The sequence below is a fragment of the Patiria miniata genome, unplaced genomic scaffold (assembly GCF_015706575.1).
Source record: "Patiria miniata isolate m_02_andy unplaced genomic scaffold, ASM1570657v1 HiC_scaffold_7, whole genome shotgun sequence".
Lineage (NCBI taxonomy): Eukaryota > Metazoa > Echinodermata > Asteroidea > Valvatida > Asterinidae > Patiria > Patiria miniata.
Window position 1 is genome coordinate 26,708,963 of NW_024037074.1, and position 21,718 is coordinate 26,730,680.

The following is a 21,718-nucleotide window of genomic DNA, read 5'->3' on the forward strand; positions in this document are numbered from 1 at the left end:
ATGAAAAGTCCATTAGGGATTTCCCCAGAATTTCCCATCCGGCGTGAGGCGAATTTAGCATTTATTTATTATTCAGAACGTGTAGTTCGTGACATTTAGTCTTGCCACTTTTCTCGGCAATTTATCCACCATGTGTGTCCACACTGAATGTTCCCTGCTAGTTTAACGCACTTAATTGTACTATGAGTTATTTTTTTGTAAATTTTGCAACAATAAGTCGACAGTCGAGGAAAATCAAAGATTACCGTATATGTGTTAAAAAAAACCCCGCTAACTCAACTGGGGTCATCTTTTGAAGGTCAGTCACGCATCGTGTAACGTACATGTAACATGTACATGTAATATGCGGCCTGAACGCGTGACGTGAATGAACTATTGTGAAAATGCTTCCGGAATTCAAAGCAACATCTAGTTATCTGTAGCCTGTAAATCTATGTTTGCAAACGACACGAATGTGTCCAGTGAGGAAGTAACTCGACAGTTTTGGTGAGGTCTTATCGATAATTACGATGACGTTTAACTGTAAGACTCTTAACTTTTTCTTTTCTTTAGTCTTTGACTAGTCTAAAAAATAATTAAATAAGTCAGGGCTGAACATGGCATGATCCGGGTCAAGTGAGTGTATTGTAGATAATAATATTAGACTTCGTAAGATAACAACTTTACTTATGCTTGGAATTGTATCGATTGTGTTCATTCGCAGCCAGCTTTGATGAATGTTTTGTTGTTTTTCAAATAAAGAATATATTGGGCTATATATAAGTTAACCTGTGTGATCAGTCGATTGTGCTGCGCTATCGGCCGATCCTGACGGATATCGGACTTGACTTAAAATCCTTCAGAGCCATGAATTAGAAAGAAAAGGGTGTTTCACTGGTGGCAGCGCGATCGACCGATAGGCGATAGCGTCATGATGGATTCGATAGCGCAGCGTGATTGACCGATCGTGCACATCGATCGTGCACATCAAGTCGACCGATCACGTGCAACAAATACATAAATAATATTGAGACTTAACTTCTTAAGACTAAGAGGTGTCCTAATTTTTCTTTCAAAATATTTGAATCAAAATTAGGCAGTAACCGTTAGTTTGCCGGATATGCACTGGACATGCGCAGTTACTGTTTTTTTATACTTTAAAACATTTTCCGGTGACAAATTTTAGTCTGGCTCCATGCCAATATTATCGTGCTATTTTTGTATTTACAAGATGGGAATCAGACCATTTTATAATTTCGGACTTTATTTCCCTTTAAAAAAAAATCCTCCAGAGCCACAAATCTGAAAAAGAAAAAGTAATACTCTGCAATAAAATGTTTGAGACATTAAAATAATAAAAGAAGAATATTCTTATTTATTTGGGGATGGGAAAAAACCCTTGGAATTGTGGCGGGCATCAGGATTCGAACTCGGTACATCCCACTTACTGGAGCCATTGCTTAACCACTGCACCGACTGTGCTATACAACTTTTGGTGGGAATTTAATACATATTATAATTCAGCCCTATCTTAAAGAGTACAGCGCCCTCTGTTGATATGGATTGCCGCCGGCAAACCTTTAGTAAACGTTAGTTTGCCGGCGTTACCTCCGGCAAAATATCCACTACCAAATCATGGCATCCGTAACAGCACTTTCAATTGCTAATGCTACATGTACTTTACAGCATTGCCAAAACAAAAAAAGTTGCGAATCCTTAATAATATCAGAACTCAATAACTGCCTTCTAACCAGAGCACATTCGAAACTCGATTGGTTTAATTTTTGTATGAGATCATGTTTGTTTCAAAACAGAGAGGTCCTGAAGTTCTTTGAATAGACGTGTGCCTTGCTCCCACACCAGCAAGCACAATGGACCTAGATCAGGAGATCACTAAAATACCGTACCCTACGCTTCTAAAACTCTCACAACACCTTGATGTCGGGAACAATGACATGAACTGGAGGGCCTTGATTGCCAACATTCCGGACCAGATATATGAGTAAGTCTTACCCCCATACCCAATCCCAAACGCTACCCCAAACCCTATCCCGAACCCCAACCCTGTCCCCCCCTTACAACCAGAGTTGTAATTGAGTCCGTTGCAAGACAATCAAGAGTCAACCATTCTCAAATTACAAGCTATTTCAATGAAATATGCGACAAAAGGCATTCCTCTGTCATTGTTTATCTGCTGTTTCTGTGCGGCTATGGAACGTGTTCCTGATGGGCTCGAATCAGTCGCACTTCACCTGTGTGTAAAATAATGACTTGGTGCTCGCATCCGGATCATCTTCTTTCATTGTGAATCGTCTTGAGCATGCATGGTTGACATGAGCATGCTACAGATTATTCTGTGACAAGAATGCACTTGTTCCACGGTAATCACTTGATTTCTCAGTTTTGTGACCCGAGTATGACTTTTGTACTTGACATGCTTGATGCCGTAGGTTCTGTCACAGCGCAAGCAATTCACAGGTCGACCTGAGGTCGGCTTTAAATGTTTGTTCATCCACTAAAAAAGTTCTTAAAGATTGGCACATCGCAAATACTGGGACCACATGTGTACCATGGTCACCACACTCCCTCATAGTACAGTCTTCACAATTTTCCTATCAACAGTGACACTCAGATAGAAACGTTTGCCCTAGCGGTCCACGAGTACTACGGCAGCCCTGCCATGTCACTACTGCGGAATCTCGGCGACAGGATGCGCACCGTGCGACAGCTGATCTCCTACCTGGAGAAGATGTCGCACGAGAAGTGTCTGTGTCTGCTGAAGTTGCCGGGTAAGAACTAGTCAGGATATCCTGAAATTAAACTTAGAATCCCTGCGATCATAGTGATTTTTCAAAACTTGTTGTTAAAATGAATTTTCAAGGAATATGATGTCCTAGAATAAATTAATTGGTCTCTCAGCATTTAAAGGCAATGATTCCTTTAAAAAAAAAAGAGCTTTCAACGTTGCACTTGTGTCACACTGGTCAGTGGAGCTGAATTTAGATCTTGATCTGTGTTTGATCTGTGCAGTACACGTATACACACTAAAGTAGTACGCTTGTTAACCCTAACCCTGCTGAATCCAACAGGATCCAACTATGTCATATACCCGATGGAGCCTGTTGGATTGAGCAGTAAACCCCTTGTGTACATTCCTCATACAAAATGTTGGATTCAACAGGCAACTGAACCGCATTATAATGCCATGTTGAACTCCGTTGGATTCAGCAGACAACTGAAAATAAGGCACGTACTAGTGGATTGAGCAGGAAACTTCGGTTGGACTCTGTTGGATTTAGCAGGGTAGTCCTGAGGAACATCTGGGGTTTAGGCACCTGTGCACTGTAGACATGACATTCATTAGAACATTCAGGGCTGGGTTGTTTATGGCAGTGTGTGTTGTTAATATTGACTTCAGTCCGACTTGAGTCAGTTTAAGTCTAATAGCACTGCTCCTAATACAAAAGCAGAATTGAAAAAAAAAAAAAACTTAGAGTGGATCAATTGATTTTTTCATCGTCACATTAGAAGGTTCAAAACTTTTGTTTAAGAGTGGCACACACAAAAAGCATTGGGACTTTTCCTTTCATAAAGATTTGTTTGTTTTATTATTATTGATTCAATGTGTGGTAACTTTGACTGACTTAATTCCACACTCTCGGATTCCACACTCACTGTCTGTTGGTAGGAGGCAGAAAAGTACTTCTTCACATACAATTTGCTTCTGTATGCAGTGAGCTTCATGAAAGAAAAGAAGAATTGTCAACAATGTTGTACATGTAGTCAGGTCCATCACAAGTCCATCACAAGTCCATCACAAGTCCATAACAAGTCCAGCACAAGTCCATCACAAGTCCATCACAAGTCCATCACAAGTCCATCACAAGTCCATCACAAGTCCATCACAAGTCCATCACAAGTCCATCACAAGTCCATCACAAGTCCATCACAAGTCCATCACAAGTCCATCACAAGTCCATCACAAGTCCATCACAAGTCCATCACAAGTCCATCACAAGTCCATCACAAGTCCTTCACAAGTCCATCACAAGTCCATCACAAGTCGTTCAATCCCAAGTCAACCGTAACGAAAGCATGTTGCACTCTCAGTTGTGATGTGCAGGGAGATGTTGACGTGTCCTTGGAAGTCTGGACAAAGATACCTGTCGGTCCTGTCCAGTATTTTCTTGCATTGTAGATGTAGATAGATGTAGGTCCCTTTGCTAATGTTCAACCCGTTCCTTGTGACTGGACTAATGAAAAGACTTGTGACTGGACTTTAAAGGAGCCATGACTGGGCTTGTAGAAGGAATGAATGACCTCTTCATTAATCGTTTGAAAACTTGTCCTCCGCAGAAAGAATCAGACTTTTGCAAGTTCCCTTGTCACAGACAGTCCAGGCAGGTCCGCAGTCCCAGGCTGTGCTCGCCTGTAACGCCAAGGGGTTCCCCTTCCCTCACTACTGCTGGTACCGGGCCTATGCCGAGACCAACGGAGACCGGAAAGACGTCAAACTGGAAGAGGTCCAAAACGAAACCGACAGGTATGGATGGAATCTTCTATGGACTAGTGCTGCAACTGATCCTCAAAGTTCGGTTTGGTTCGGTTTGGTTGCGGTTCAAATTGATCAACACGTGGCGTGCGCGGCAAGGCCAGGGAGATGGGCCGCGCTGTGTGAATTACATGCAAAGAGCACGCTTTTCATTGGGAGAATCGCAGGTGCGAACAATTTTTTCAAAGCGTATCAGCCCGATATCCTATTGCATGCCTGGCTAGAACGCTGCAAATAATGAAGATGAATGCAGTGACTTGTCAACACGGTAAATTCAATCATCCTTGCACTTTAATTTTGCCCCTTCATTGCAAGCATGCGCATTCCTAGCGCTAGCAACAAATACTTGCCGAACTCTTCCGAACTGACATTTCGGTTCGGTTTGGTTCAGGTTCGGTTCGGAAGGCCAAGTTTGGCTATGTTTAGTTTGGTTCGGCGGTTCGGCTGCAGCACTACTATGGACCCATGTATACGTTTACTGTTATTTTCTATTAGTAGTTCGTGAAATGGTTGTACATGTAAGCTTACATTTGAGAATGTATTTCAGTGAGGGTGCACCTTGTCTACCCTAATCTGACGGTGGATGTTATATTGGTTTATTGGGCTGTACATTTTCCGAATAATTTAGTATTCGATTACTTGAAACTGCATTTGACCGAATATTCGGATGGTCGAAACTGCAACTTTGTGCCACGTTGATCATAAGTTGCTCTCAGAGCGCACAAGTTAAATTTGCTTTTATTTTTGGGACTCGAGTCTTATTAGCCTTCCTCGAGTCGAGTCAAGTCATTCTGATGAGGGACTGGAGTCGAGTTGAGTCATTTGCTCGCAGTGACTTGAGTCGAGTTGAGTCATTTTTTCTTAGGGACTCGAGTCGAGTCACCAAAAATTGTGACTCGAGTCGAGTCATTGACTCGAGTCATTACAACTCTGTAGTTAGGTTCTGAAATATGGAGATCTCAGCTCACACATTTCAGAGGGCTTGGCACTTGATCTACAGAAAATCTTTCTCAGAGTTTGTAAAGAATATATTTGTTTTCACTTGTTGTTTCTGTTTTTCTGCTGAAAGGGTCCTAAGAATTAGTCCTGTTTGGGAGAAGCACAGCGGTGCTTACTGCTGCAAAGTTTACCATACCATAAATGGAGCCATGAAAGAAGTATTCACAGACTGGGCATACCTGGAGGTATGCCCAGCCAGCGAAGGTATGTAGTGTCTTAAGAAAAAAGACTCCGAAATTCGGTCAAACGTTGTCATAATGAAGGTATTTCATGTGAATTCATATACATCTTTGCATGTAAACAGTACAAAGATGAGAAATGGTTTTTGAAGGCAGGTGGCCTTCACTATTGGCACATGTTGACCCCATTGAAGGGTACCTATGCACCGAGTCTGTAGTTCCATGTAAAAGTTAAAAGAAAAAAAATAGTGTACTGCAAACATTTGCATCTGAAGATCAGTCTTAGGGAAACTTGTAACAGACAATTCAACGCAGTGTACAACTTTGGCCTGATGCGATACATTTTCACTGAGAAGTGAGCAATGTCACCATTCTTAAGGTTTACTTCAATCCTTCACTTTAAAAAAAAAACAATGTTCAAATAAACCACCACGGGAAACTGACTAGATGCATGAAATGTTTTTTTTTTTCAAAGTTGAACAAAGAAATTGCCTCGAGCGGGATCAAACCTGCAACCTCGGGATTGCTGTTCCAGTGCTCTACCAACGGAGCCATCTGATTGGGGTACCCCCAACATAGGGCTGTATAGCTCAGTTGATAGAGCACAAAACGGCAGTCGGGCAGTTGGCAGGTTCAAGCCCCCCGCTCCAGTCAATTTCTTTATTCAAATATGAAGGGAGAAAAAAACAGTAAGTTGGTATTTTGTTGTTTTTTGGGTTATGTTTGGTAAAAACAGAGGACAGTTATTTCTTGGACGAGGATGCCGAACAAATGTTGAAACCTCAGATTGTCCAGCAGCCACCGGTGTCTCTCTCAGTTCGACCGGGCAAGCCCATCAAGGTCACTTGCCTGGCCACCGGTTGCCCGACCCCGAAGTACCAGTGGTACCGGTACGGCTACTCGTGCAGAGACAGTCCGCTGGAGCCACACGCACTGAGGGACCAGACTGACAAGACACTCTATGTAGGTTTAGTGAGGATTAGCTATTGGTTATTTCGTGGTAGAGTCTGGGTCCCAGTTCTAAATAGGAAAAAACGAAAATTTTAATTTTCAAAACAAATGTAAAATGCAGCTTGTGCCAAGCGTAGGATTTATGTCACAAATCTGTTGTACGGCTGTGTAGTAAACTTAAGATTTTTTCACGAAACTTACCATAACTACGCAATGTTTTAAACTAATTCAAACATCTTGGATGAGGATGATAACTGACCTTCTACAATATCTGTTTGTGTACGATTCCTTTTCGATCACAAAACAGTAATTGAATCACCTCCGCCCGCTATTTTAGAAAGAATCATTGGCTGCCTTTCTTCAGAATCATGTGGAAACTCTTACAGTTTAGTCATGGGTAAAATAGAAATTCAATTACTTTGAAAACAAGGCCGTGAGTTTCTTGTATCAACCTGGACAATGACAGGCTCCACACAAACTACGATTTTTCAGTAAAATAGTCAGTTTTTAGTTGCTACCGTATGCCACAACCTACGCGTCCTAAAATGATTGCCAAAGTTGCGTCATAATTTGTCGCGTACCACGTACATGTGCACGGTGCAAGTTGTGAAATGTGTCATAGCTGAAATGTTGAGCATCACATGTCCTTTACAAGACCCATCAAAAGTAAATCACAAGTCCTCCATTAAGAGTATGAATATTAGCAAAGGAATGATTCTGTCACAGTTATTTTGAATAGCTTGTGACTTGACTTGGGGACTGGCCAGGGATGACTTGTGATGAACTTGTGATAGACTTGTAATGGATCACAAAGTATAGTTAGTAATACCATGCAACAATGAAGACTACATGTAAGACAACATTTCGTATACAAAACTCACAAAATTGCCAAGGTACAGGAGGAACGTTTATTCGATTCTCATTTTTTGCCTTCTTCGTCTGTTTTGCGCAGTGGGCCCAATCGACTACCGGGGACCAGGGAAAATACTGCTGCCGAGTGTGGAACAAGGCTGGCTGTGCCACGAGCATCACAGTCAGCATTAATGTGGGTGAGTGGAGACCGGCCAACCAAATTGAGATTTTCATGGTGGTAATAAAAAAGTTGTGTTTTTTTTTCTAGTGTCGGAAGCTAACAGAACTCAACCCATCAAACCCCAACATCATGTTTTGTTGGAATCTGTCAGGATGGGTACAGTACCTCTAAACTGACAGTCTTTTACATTGGGTTGGCACACCTCCAGAATCTAAGTCAGAAATATGTGTATGCAGTTTCCCATTTGGTGTTGGAAATTGCCAGGATGGGTATGGTTCCTAGTAAATCATGCTAGGGAGTTAGGGTTAAGGACAGTTCTTACTACATCCAAAAGAGGAGCAAGTTTCATAATTGGCATTTAAAAAAAAAAGTGCTCTCCCAAACCACAGCCTTTTCACAACATGCAGGATTTTACACAGTTTCAATACTGTACACATCACTGAAATTGATTAAGGCACCGAAATTGGGCACAGTGTCCAAAAATGTTGTTGTGATCAGGTGACAATTGTGCTGTGATGTGTGACTGAAATTAAATTAAACTCACAGGGGTTCAGGCCAAGGATAAGAGACACATGTATCTGCACAATCAAACAATTTCAAACTTGACTTCATGGTTTTGTAGTTATTTCAAAAACAGTCATACGTACACTTTTTGGGGGACATACTGTATGGTCCATTTCATGTGTGCCAGTTGGCCCTGAACTCATTGACATGTATTGTAGTGAAATGCCTGACTTTACCATTTTCTTTTTGTCCTTGTTTAGATGCCAGACTTGCTGAGTCGTATCCCGGTAAGTGCATTTGGGTAGATTTCAGGTTTCTTGAATAAAATGGCATTTTTTTTCTCACGATGGCAGATTTTCCAAGATGGCAGAATTTTTCCAATTTCTTACTCTTTTGCCGATACAAAATTGTATACCCAAAGGTTAAGCCTTTCTACATATAGCTACTATTTAGTGGAAACAAATACAAAGACAATATACATGTGTTGACAATATAGGCCTATGTGCAAAATATATTTCGAATGTATGAATTTAAAAAAAAAGAAAAAAAGGGGCGGGTGGGAAAAAAGGAGAGCGTACTAGGAGCATTTCACAGAATCAAAGAGAGTATTTCATTATATTGTGGCAGTTTTGTTTTTCAATGTTTTTGCAATGTTCATTACATTCAAATGCAATGTAAAAAGTTTAATGAGAAAAAATAGGTGACCGGTAGAATTTGTCAAGTGCAGTTTGAAAATTCTTTGCAACTGACACTCAAGGTATTTAGTTCATTGTAATTGTGACATAAAGTTTTGTTCTAATTGTTTTGACAGATAAGATTGAGGTTGTGCGCCATCCCCAGAGTATATCCTGCCGCATCGGGGAGCCGCAGATCCTAGCATGCCACGCGGTTGTCTCTCAGGGAACACTGTACTACCAGTGGTACCTCAACCACCAGGAAATTCCAAGTAAATGAACAATAACATTTAATAACATGTATGGTAACGGATGTTTTAAAGTGTACATATCCACCCAAAAAAGGTGCTCAGGGCATGTTACATCATTTTCATTGCCCCTGCTCATTGGGCCAATGAAAGATTCCTTATTATATCAGCTCCCTGGGGAGTATACAGCTTGATGCTGCCATTTCGGCAATGCAGCTAAAATCAACCACAATAAACAATTCTGCCCTCGGCCATTTACTCCTGGGTGGGGAGAAGCAATGAGTGACAAAGTGCCTTGCCCAAGGGCACACGCACCATAACCCCAGGCAGGACTTGAACCCACAACCTGCAGAATTACCTACAAATAAGTACAGACCATGAATTCAGTGCTCCGTACCACGGGGCCACGGCACTCCACAGTAATGATAGTGGATTTATAAAGTGCACATATCCATTATTGGTGTGGTACATCATTAGCACCCCTGCTCATCAAGCCAATGAAAAAAACACGTTCTGAAGATAATTTCTGCTGCCGGGGCTGGGATGGCCATTGAATCAGTGAGTAGACAGCTTGATGCTGCCATAAAGGTGCAAACGATGTAACAAAACAGGACAGCAATATCTTTGCCCTCACACATGTTACCCATTTACTCCCGGTCTTAGAGATGTAGTGATGATAAAGTATCTTGCCCATGGACATGGGCTTGATTCAAACCCACACTCTACAGAACTACCCTCAAGGTCCTGCGTTCAATGTATCAGACCAAGAAAATTAAGCAACTTGACTAGAGTCAATTTTTCTTGTTTAAAGAGACCATTCTTGTTTTGGTTTAACTAAGAGTAGATGTGAGTGAACTTTGTTTCATCTTAGGAATTTTTGATGGAGTTCAAACATCATAAATGATTAGAATAGTTGATAATGTCTTCATGTAACTGTTCAAAATTTGAAATTTTGAATTTTAAAATGAAAAAAAGGCTTTGAGTTTAGAATATTACAGTGTTTCCATCGTCAATACATTTTTTTGAGCTTCCACAAGGTACTCTCTGTCATATGATTTTTTCCCCAATTTACTAGTCTGGCATGTAAGAGATTATTTCAACATTGCCATTATCAATGTTTTTTTTTTTTTTTTTTTTCAGAAGCCACGCAGCCCGAACTTCATTTTCTTCAGGTTAAGCCGGAAGACCACGGCGTATACCAATGTCGCGTGTACAACGAGTACGCCTGCGTCTTCTCCAACGAAGCCATGCTTGACGTGATAGGTGGCATGATCGCGCCCACCTCCAACTGCCAATTCTACGGTAAGAGACACAGACAGACAAGCAAACAAACAAACAAACAACCCAACAAACACCCTAGCACACATCATATCTAGGAACGTGCATGATCACTAGTGGGCACCACAGTTGTGGCTGTGCTATTGTGGCGGCTTTGTTTACAGTGAGCTAACGCTGTTACAGCAAAGACATACATGGGAGGATGTCCCACAAGTACTAGTGCACTCAGCAGGTAAATTTGCAATCATGGAACATGCGCTACATGTACATATTGCTTGCCCTGATTTGTGACTTGGTACAAGGAAGAGAAGCATTAACATCAATATATTTGGGAGAAAAAATCACCCAACTCCCTGATAGGATCATTTGTAATTACCCTGAAAAGCACCTACCAACTCAATGACAGAAACTTTTCTCAAAGTGAACATAGGACTGGTATCAAATATCCTGTGAAATTATTCCGCCGGAAATGGTATCGTTTGGAAGAAAACTAACATTGAAGGTGGTTTCAAAAATGGTTGTCTTCAAACACAATTTTTGTTACATGCATTAGCAATGGATCCAGTTACAAGATCCCCTTTTCTCAGTTTTCAAAATAAATGTATAGTCTCCTCTGAGGTGAAACTTTATTGTTATGCACCCTACTTTAAATTCTCAGCAATTGTGTTGCTTCAAACCAGAAAAAAAAAATATGCGCCAAAGTATGTTTTTCAGAGGGGCTTGGGATTATGTTAGTACTTTTTCAATGATTAAAAGCTCATAACACAAACGAACCTTAATGTACACAATTCCTAGGGTTGTCTAAGGGGGCGTGGCTAACTCGCAAACGGCGATTTCAGAATGGTAGCTTATACCCTAGGAGCATTTTGGCATTGGCACAATTTACTCGGTTCTGAATGGCAACTTGTAGGGATGTAGGGAAAATATCCATTCGCGAAATATTGTGCTTATATTTATGCTCTTCAATGGGCCATGTAAGGGGAGAATGCAAAATTAAACAGGCGGTTACTCAAGGTTTACCTAGAGGTTTTACAAGGTTTTATGGGGTTTTGCTAGGTTTTATGGAGTTTTGTCTTGCTAGGTTTTATGGAGTTTTGTCTTGCGAGGTTTTATGGAGTTTTGCGAGGTTTCTTGGGTTTTATGGGGTTTGCGAGGTTTTATGGGGTTTGTGAGGTTTTATGGGTTTTGCAAGGTTTTATGGGGTTTTGCGATGTGTTATGGAGTTTTGTAATGTTTTATGGTGCTTTACAAAGTTTTATGGGGTTTTGTAAGGTTTTATGGGTTATTGCGGTTCAACTTCGAGTTGCCATTTTTGTTTAATTTTCATAGATGTAGACAGAGATTTGTTATTACGAGCTTGTTGAAAATATTTTCTTTCTGGGTATTTTTTTGTGTAGCTACGGACAAAGTGGCATTGCTGATCGGTAACCTGGACTATCGCTCGGCCGGGCAGCTCAAGGCACCTGAGGTCGACGTGGAGGAACTGACCAAGGTCCTGTCTGAGCTGGAATTCAAGGTGGTGTCGCTGCTGGACCTGAACCTGCAAGAGATGATTTTTGCCATAAAAGCCTTCTGCGACCTGCTTAACTCTGGAGTTTACGGTACATATCGAGGAGCTTTTGAAAGAATTCATAATTCTGGTGTCGGCCCAAAAAAGCAGTTATGCAAAATGGTACAGTGGAACGCCGGGATCCAAACAAATTGTTCGTAATAGCAATCGTTCGATATAGCGATTTTAAGGTGGCGATGCTCCGGTACTCACTTTTAAATAAAAAGCACTCTTCAGAACTTCAACCTGCATGCCCTGGTACATTGTACATGTAATACTGAAAGACGACTTTGAACTCATGCAGACAATTGAATCATGTAATTACACAATTTTTGAGCTTACTACATACGGCAGTAGGTGGCTTTCCCCTTCTATTCCTTGGGGAATGAGAGCCACTTGTCACTTTCTGGTAATGTATTTCAACAACAGTGTTCAGTATGTTTTGTACACAAAAATAGGGAGCCAAAGACGATGTTCGGTATAGCCGAATATTCGGTTTAGCGGTGTTCAGTATAGTGACGTTCCACTGTACCTTCGGATGACATCCTTGTATCTACGGCTAATCCTGCTTTGAAACAGACAAATGGCACAAATATGTGAAGCAATCCGGCCTCTTTCAATCAAACTATACACAACTACGCGGTACATCATCAGGGGAGAGGGGGAAAGTTGACTATTTACTACGCATTTCACTGACGCGTAGTAATTTTATCCATGCCGTGTACACATTATTATTATTATTATTATTATTAATGGTTTATTATATTAAACTTTCACGGCCATAAGGCCGAATTGCAGTTTAATTTACACACATTAAAAATCGTTATATATTAAAATTACAGAGAATTACATCGTGTAAAAGATACATTAAAAAGGTAAATCACAACAAAATACACACCCAATCAATACCCAACTTACTTCATGTAATAAGTTAACCAGAAACTGTGACCAACAACGAGTTCCTTCATCAACTCAGGAAAAAGAGGTCACATATCTTTGTTAATCAGATCAGTTAAGTAGGGAGTAGAGCTGCATTTGTACCTGTTAGTCCTACAGCGTATTGTGCTGAGATGATCATTGTTCCTTAACCCATTGTTCCTAATCGGGGGCAGCCAGTCTCTGAATTTGTGGGAAGTGAGTAGTGATTTGCAAGTTGTGTATGGCATCACTAGACCACACAAACAAATGACCTATCCGATGGGTTGACTGCATCAGCGCACTTGCGAAAAATCTCATAAAGTGACCGATCTTTGACTGTTAGGCCGTTCCGCACCATTTATACGTAAGCGCCATTTCTTGTCTTTCCCACCCGAAGGCCTGTTTTACTTCAGTGGCCACGGCTTCGAGACAGACGGACAAAGTTACCTCGTGCCCGTGGACGCTCGGACGGGCTACTCAACGACGGAGTGTATGTGCGACCAGCAAGTCCTAGATCTCATGCAGTACAGGAATACCGCCCTCAATGTCCTGCTGCTAGACATATGCCGGAAAGCGTACGTATCATTGTCTTTGCTTTTGTTTGTTTTTCACATTCATACAAAACTTTGTACAGTGCTGGAGTATCATACCTGTTCCCTGACCTTAGAACTTGACTTGGGGAGAGATATGGAACAACCAATTTTTTATTGCCCCTGTTTCGCTGAACTTTTCTGTGTTGAAAAGTTTTGAAATAGTATTGGCCCCAGACTGGGCACTTTTTTTGTCAGGGTCCAAACAATTTGGAATCTATTGTATTTGGATCTTTCTGCAGGAATTTACATTTAGGTGCTCACATAATTATCATTAATAATTACTACCCCCGCTCATCGAGTCTATAAAAAAATAGTATAGACCATCTCAACTCCCTGGAGAGTTTCCAAGTCAGTGTTGCCATATCTGCCCCGTCCTTGGTTGGGAGTTAAGCAATTAGAGCAAAGTAAACTGCTCAAGGACATGCTCCTCAACCCCACTGGCTGGACTCAATTCCCCAATCTGCAGACTAAACCCACAAATTTCAAGTTTGATAGTTCAGACTGTGGGGCCAGAGCAACAAACAGCACTGGATCACAGTTCAGTTTTTTGGGGGGATAATTAAGAATGACGCAATTGCAGTTGAATCTAAAATTGTTATCGTTTCAGCAATGACGACAAGGATGAGGCACCAGCCAAATTCCAACCCAAAGTCAAGGGCAACACAGTGTTTGGCTATGCTGCGTAAGTACAGTGTCCAAAACTGTTGTTTTGGCACACACCATGGCTGTGGTTTCACCGTTGAAATGATAAAACATGGTTTAGTGATTGGGGTTTTTGACTAGTGGTCATAGAAACGGCACTTCATATACACAATCTGGTGGCCCTTTGCTGTGTCCCCAGGCAAGCCACTTTACTCTGAATCGGCTGATTTTTGACAACTGATGACTAAAGACTGAAAACGTGAGACAGATGATCATTAATTGTTGGTTGTCAGTTGTTGATAGTCAGTCATAAATCGTCAGTCATCAATTGTCAATCGTCAATGATCAATAATTGATTATCGATTGTCAATCATCGATCATCAATCATCATATACTAATCATTGGTCATCAGTCATCAATCATCGATTGTTGATCATCAGTCCATCAATCAGTGATCATTATTCATCAAATGGTAATCATCTATCATCAATTATCAATCATCAATCACACATCATCGATTATCGATTATCAGTCGTCAATCATTGATCATCAGTTATCAAATACCAATCATCTATTGTCAATCGTCAATCGGCAATCATCAATCGCCGATTGTCGATTGTTGATCATCAATCATCAATCATCAATCACACATCATTAATCATCGATTATCGATTATCAGTCGTCAATCATTGATCATCAGTTATCAAATACCAATCATCTATTGTCAATCATCAATTGGCAATCATCAATCGGCGATTGTCGATCGTTGATCATCAATCATCAATCATCAAATACCATCAATTATCAATCATAGATCATCAATCGCTGATCATAGATTGTGGATCTTTAATTGCAATTGTCAATCGACAATCATCGATCAACGATCATTGATTGTCAATTGTCAATAATTGTTTTACCAATCAGCTGTCATTTTACTCAGGTACTCTAATGAACCTTAACAAAAATTTAAAACCAACAGGCAGACCAACACTCAGGCCTGGGAGGTGGACGGCCAGCCCTCTGGCATCTTCACCAAGTACCTGATCAAGAGAATCAGACAGGCCAAGAAGATCACTCACGTCCTGGAAGACGTCATGGAAGGTAGATCCTGTCTCCTCATCGCTTTACATCATTTGGGCCCCGTGCGTGAACAATAGAGGGGGACTATCACCTTCAAGAGCCCCATGAATGGGAACACGTCGCGTGCGCATACCAGTGTGTATTTGCCTGCGATTGGGGACCCCCTATTGTCCCTATTGCCCCTTGCACTCTAACTTTTTAGGAAGACCTCCCATATGTTTTGTACACATCGCCAAATTGGGGACCTTCAGGAATCGAGGACCCTATTGTCTTCTATTGTTCAACGTCCCTTATTGAATGCAGAAACAAACTCCCACAGGTTCGTCATGTATAGTGCAAAGTACACACAGCTAATATCTATTGTAAATGTGCACCAAGCCCTGGCGTCTTTGCGTGAGCATCAGACAATGTGTTGGAATGTCTCTTCTAGTGGTCTCTCCTGACTCTAAACCCTAAGCACAGATAACATTGAAAAAGTAAACATGAGCCTTTTTTTATACTTCAGTAGGTTAAAAAAAATCCCAAATTTGCAACGGTGCAGAAATATCAGATTAAGTACTTTTTCGTTGTATTCACTAGATGTACACCATGACCATTGCGGTTACGGCAGGCAGTACCCATCTCTGTCACATGACCTGAACGAGGCCCGCTCGCTTCGAGATCCCATCAACCCCAGCGGTCATACTCAGGAGATCAACGCACGAAGCAAGATGTGGGCAGAAGCCCATCGTAAGTTTTGTTAAAATACTATATTTTTTGAATAGGTGGCACCATGCTTGCACACTGGTGGTACACGCACATTCAATGTTCCTACAACCAATAGAGTTTTCAAATTACATCATGAAAGCTTGCCATGCAATAGACGCCTGCCGTGCGAGCCTCTGTTCCATAGACTGTTCTCCAGCATGCAAAGTCTTTTTAATATTCCCATGCAATTTCTGCACACAGTTCTTCCAAAGAACCCGATATGGATGAAGTTTGGGCATGACGTCATGGTGGGCATCGATTTAGCCACGCGCTTTTCCAACGTCATGCTGATGCACACCTACATCCCTCCAAACTGCATGGGTGAGGCCACCAATTGCCACGTCAAACTGGAGAATTTCAGCCCGGTATGGTTTGACCTTTGTTTATTAGTTGTCTGCAAAATGTGTCCAGAAATTGGCTGAAAGCCAGTACCTCCTGTAAATCTAACTATATCTCATAATAGAGTCACAGTGTTCGAGGTCTCGAGGCCAGCCTCGGCCTCGAGGCTGATTTTCATGGCCTCGGCCTTGGCCTCGGAGCCTTCTGACCTCGACGAATCTTATTGGCCTCGGAGGTTATGGCCTCGACTACAACACTGTAGAGTCATGAGCAAAAGACAACATTTTAACTAGTCAACTCAAAACCATGTGCCAGCCTATCACATTCTGGTATAATAATTTGAATCAGAACATTTTCAGTGACAGTTTGTGCACAGTTAAAGTTCGTCACTGCAAAACTTATGCCTCATTTGCAAATTATTTTGAAAGTGGTAATATTGCATTTGATTTCCCATCTTCCCGAGCTTAAAAATTAATGCCAACTGAATACATAAATAGCATTATCCATTCTCATTTGTCTTATTCAGGAACTCGACATTAACATGCAGCAGCATGATGTTGGCTTTGTAAGTACAAAGAATTTCCAGTTACTGTTAAATTGATTTTAAAAAGTACATATTTATTCCCATTCATAAATATCTTTTCGGTCCAAATGTGGTTAAGCCAGCCAGTGGTTTATCGAACGTTTGAAACCACCCATGTGACGGGCTCTCGACCAATAGGAATGGGTAAACTGTCTTAGGTATTTATGAATAAATAGTAAAAGAACACACTGGCGTTTCTCAGTCAGCTGTACACAGTATGCTGGCTCTAAAAAGGAAACATTGGAATACATTTTCTAAGGTGTATGACACATCAATAAACACTGCATCTTTTTTATGTTTTGGAATTGCGGTTACCATTCCAGACATAAAATAACGGTTAACATATCCTGGAGGTTTAAACATCTCAGGGGATCGTGTGGCAAAACAGAGGATCCTATGGCAAAACAGGTAATCCTGTGACAAAACAGGGGATTCTGTGGCAAAACAGGGGATCCTGCGGCAAAACAGGGGATTCTGTGACAAAACGGGATTCTGTGGCAAAACAGGGGATCCTGCAGCAAAACAGGGGATCCTGCGGCAAAACAGGGGATCCTGTGGCAAAACAGGGGATCCTGTGGCAAAACAGGGAACCCTGTGGCAAAACAGGGGATTCTGTGGCAAAACAGGGGATCCTGCGGCAAAACAGAGGATCCTGTGGCAAAACAGGGGATTCTGTGACAAAACAGGGGATCCTGCGGCAAAACAGAGGATCCTGTGGCAAAACAGGGGATCCTGTGGCAAAACAGGGAACCCTGTGGCAAAACAGGGGATTCTGTGGCAAAACAGGGGATCCTGCGGCAAAACGGGGGATCCTGCGGCAAAACGGGGGATCCTGCGGCAAAACGGGGGATCCTGCGGCAAAACAGGGGATTCTGTGACAAAACGATATTCTGTGGCAAAACAGGGGATCCTGCGGCAAAACAGGGGATTCTTTGACAAAACAGGGGATCTTGTGGCAAAACAGGGGATCCTGTGACGAAACAGGGGATCCTGCGGCAAAACACAGGATCCCATAGGTGCCAACTGTTACGAATTTTTCGTAATTATTACGAATTGTTTGTTAAATTACGAAAATACGATATGCCACTAAAACATTACGATTTTCCCATTTTCTACCTAACGAAAAAAAAAATACTTGTAAAGTATCGTTTTTGACCGAAAACTTCTGGCGAAATGTCATGATAATGGATGGACTGGTGACAAGTCTAATAAGAATGCAGTCAAGCACCTGATGGACATCAATGCAGTGTGCGCAGTGGAGTACTTGAGGACCAGACTAAAACTATTTTTCAATGGTGTGTCATTTGTGTGCTGCATCTCGTGGATGTGTGGTTGTGTGTACTGTATGTGAATTGTGAGTACTTTTCAGTGACGATCGTGAGCACATTTGGTCGCTTTTTGCTGGGATGAGTCTATCAGTGCGAGATTTTAATCATGGAATTTAATAAGATTATGGTTGGAATAATTGGTAATAGAGTTTGAGTTTGTCACAACGTCCAGAAAAGATAAATCAGCATGCGTTTGCAAGGTATGTTGGCAGGATATTTCTATTGCATACGGTGGCCCTAAATCAACGTGTGTAAACACATTGATACGAACTCGAAACTCCACATCGATAGCATGCATCTCAAAAAAAAAATGCGCACATGTTATTATTGTTATTATTTATTTGACTTCAACAAAAAAATACAGACATTGAAGCAAAATTAATTTTAAAAAAATAATAATAATAATTTAAAAAAAAAAAATTTTAATTATTTTTTTAAATTATCTTTTGGCCTACAGTACATTATTATTCACAACAAGAAGGGTATGCACATGTATGTGTACATGTAAACCATGTATCTGTACTCGCTGTTGGTAAAGCTTTTGATAAAACGAGCAGTTGAAAATGACCGCGCAGGTTAATTACTAATTGGGATTTTGAAAAGTTGGCAGCTATGGGATCCTGTGGCAAAACAGGTGATCCTGTGGAAAAACAGAGGATCCTGTTGCAAAACGGGTGATCCTGTGGTAAAACGGGGGATCCTGCGGCAAAACAGGGCATCATGCGGCAAAACAGGGGACCCTGTGGTAAAACGGGGGATCCTGTGGCAAAACAGGGGATCCTGCGGCAAAACAGGGGATCCTGCGGCAAAACAGGGGATCCTGCGGCAAAACAGGGGACCCTGTGGCAAAACAGGGGATCCTGTGGCAAAACAGGGGATCCTGCGGCAAAACAGGGGATCCTGCGGCAAAACAGAGGATCCTGTTGCAAAACGGGTGATCCTGTGGTAAAACGGGGGATCCTGCGGCAAAACAGGGCATCATGCGGCAAAACAGGGGACCCTGCGGCAAAACAGGGGATCCTGTGGCAAAACAGGGGATCCTGTGGCAAAACAGAGGATCCTGTGGCAAAACAGGGGATCCTGTGGCAAAACAGAGGATCCTGTTGCAAAACAGGGGATCCTGGGGCAAAACAGGGGATCCTGTGGTAAAACAGGGGATCCTGTGGCAAAACAGGTGGTCAGCAAACCTACTACCTGTGTTTTGCACGTGCAAATGTTAGTCTGTCTATATATCAATACAATACGTTTTTTTTTTTTAATGTGGCCGTCCTTTTTCTTTTTAAAGGGGGAGTACCCCTCACAGACAATTGTGAAGATGATAGTTACCACAGTACGTAACCTGCAAAGGTTAAGGGTATGTATTTTCATTTGTTAATTCTGTGATTATGTCATTGATTTTTCATTTCCCCCCAATCTCACCCATGGGCCTGGCAATAACACGTGTTTATGGGACGTGACAAAAGGTATTTCCATCTATAGACGCATTATAAAGTATATTGGCCTATTGACACGCTTGTTAACCCATGCACAACACAGAAAAAACATACACAATAATCGCAGGTTGGTTTTTAATGTCATGTTCTCTGTGTCCATGGCAGGGTGACTTGGAGTGTACGGTGACCGTGGAAGGCATGTACCGGGGAAAGCCCTTCAAGGAGACCTTACCATTATTCATTCACAAGCCCTTGGTGTCCAAGTTGTGGCAGACCAAGCACTACGCAATACCCAGTGAGGATAGTTGCCCGGACTCATCTACAAGCACAGAATGACTGGGCACTGACCCTCCTTCGCCCTTCACCCATCTTCTCATTCCCACTTTCCCCACCCCTACCTCCACCCAACACCCCTACCTCCACCCAACACCCCCATCCCTACCGACACCTCTCCCCCAACTTCTCACCTCCCCCACCCCAACCCGCAGGTGCCAATTTCATGGAACTGCTTAACAGTTGACAAAAAAGTTGTGCCAACTAGAGCAGAAAATGTGTTAACTTAATCTTCATGTTGTTTGTTACTCAGTCAAAATTTTGTCCGCTTCCCCTGATATACATTTGTACACAGACTAGTTAAAAAAACAGTCAGATCACATTCCTGTAACTTTTCAAATTCCATCAAATGACAAAAGAGGTCATTGGTAGGTACATATCTGGCATATCAATCATCTCCAGTCAAAGCATGACTATATTAAATTAACAAGGGAATTCTTAAAGCTACAGTCCATCATTTGCAGCTATCCAAAAAGTAACTGACGTATTTATTATTGTTGAGAGCATACTTGGTTAAAAGATAGTAATGGCACTAAACTCCCTGTGAAATTATTCTTTCTGGCATGCGGTCATTTTGAAGAACACAATCAAAGGTCATGTCCAAAGATGCGTCTAAATACCCAATTTTGGAAATTTCCATGAGTACTTCGTTTTTTAATTCGGCAAAGCCGTAAATGGGTGCGCACAAGCGCTGACACGACGCACATGCGCGCACATGCGCGTGACATCGCGTAGCTGCAATCAGGTGAATGACAACGTGTACAGGACGCTGATTTCGGGTGCAATTCAAAACCTAACTCGGCACTTATTGAATGGAAATCGAGATCCTAGAATATTGTTTTCTTGGAATGTACAGCATTCACTGAGCTGAAACTTCATCAGGTTAGTTGTAAAGCACCCTTTAGATTTTGAGCCCATTTTTTGCTTCATATGAAAAAATGCACAAATGACAAATGATATACTTAATAAGCAATGCATTTGAACGTCTCCCCCAACTCGCCCTTTCGTACCTTTGAGTGGGTACTACATGTGCACGGAATCCAAAGTGTTTCCTAACTTTGTGACATTGGCCAGAATCGTGACTGTAAATGCACATACAGGTTAATAGATGGCAAAGATGAAAAGAGTGTAGAAGACCTTGTTTGAGATTGTTTGTTAAATATCACTATAGTCAATTTCTTTATTTAACATACTATTGACTGATAGAATATTGATTTTTTGGTTAAATCATATTTTAAGATATTCAATTTCAAGTACTCAGCAGATCTGTATATATATACACAAACTTAAGCTTTAATTTTGTCGTTTTCCGGCTTGGCTAAATTTTTAAGTGCGGTTTGCAAGCACAGCCAACGTGGTCGTAGTTTTGATGAGAGCAGTCATTTTAAAAATCTTTTTATTCCTTTTTTTTGTTCAATCTTGTTTAGTGTTGTAATTTTCGCTAAATTAGAGTACTGGAATTCTTCATCAAAATGTAACATTATCAACAATATTTTACATTCGTATAATATAATATCATCATAGATATGTAGAGTGGAGTTTCACCAAGTTTTTGTTTTTAGTATTCAGTTTGTTTTGTAATATTAATCGTGTTTGCCTTTTGGGGGGGGCAAGGCTAGCTCAGTTAAGTTTCACAACGTATACATGCATTTCTTGGATATTGATCATGCATTTATCAGTTTGTACAGAATATATTTTCACCATTTTAGTTCGGTCCATTTATAGTACATATTAAAATCCAGTTGTTGTTCTGACCTGGCAGTTGCTGATTACACA

At 41.3% G+C, this 21,718-nt stretch overlaps 1 protein-coding gene across 4 annotated transcripts; it reads left to right on the plus strand.

Annotated features, from left to right (window-relative positions):
• Positions 1–111: 111 nt before the first annotated feature.
• LOC119744631 (mucosa-associated lymphoid tissue lymphoma translocation protein 1-like) lies at positions 112–20,373 on the plus strand. Of its 4 annotated transcripts, none has more exons than XM_038220673.1 (19): positions 112–298; positions 1,794–1,981; positions 2,602–2,768; positions 4,336–4,522; positions 5,601–5,734; positions 6,446–6,672; positions 7,613–7,709; positions 8,458–8,484; positions 9,009–9,143; positions 10,260–10,421; positions 11,795–11,998; positions 13,262–13,439; positions 14,065–14,139; positions 15,079–15,200; positions 15,759–15,908; positions 16,128–16,291; positions 16,792–16,830; positions 19,462–19,530; positions 19,775–20,373. In XM_038220673.1, exons 2-19 carry the CDS (start codon positions 1,851–1,853, stop codon positions 19,943–19,945), a joined length of 2,439 nt encoding a protein of 812 aa, XP_038076601.1. In that variant the 5' UTR covers positions 112–298; positions 1,794–1,850; the 3' UTR covers positions 19,946–20,373. The 4 variants fall into 4 exon arrangements, with proteins under 4 accessions (XP_038076601.1, XP_038076598.1, XP_038076600.1 ...); XM_038220670.1 differs by lacking the exon at positions 112–298 and adding an exon at positions 308–522; XM_038220672.1 differs by lacking the exon at positions 112–298 and adding an exon at positions 308–486.
• Positions 20,374–21,718: the final 1,345 nt, after the last annotated feature.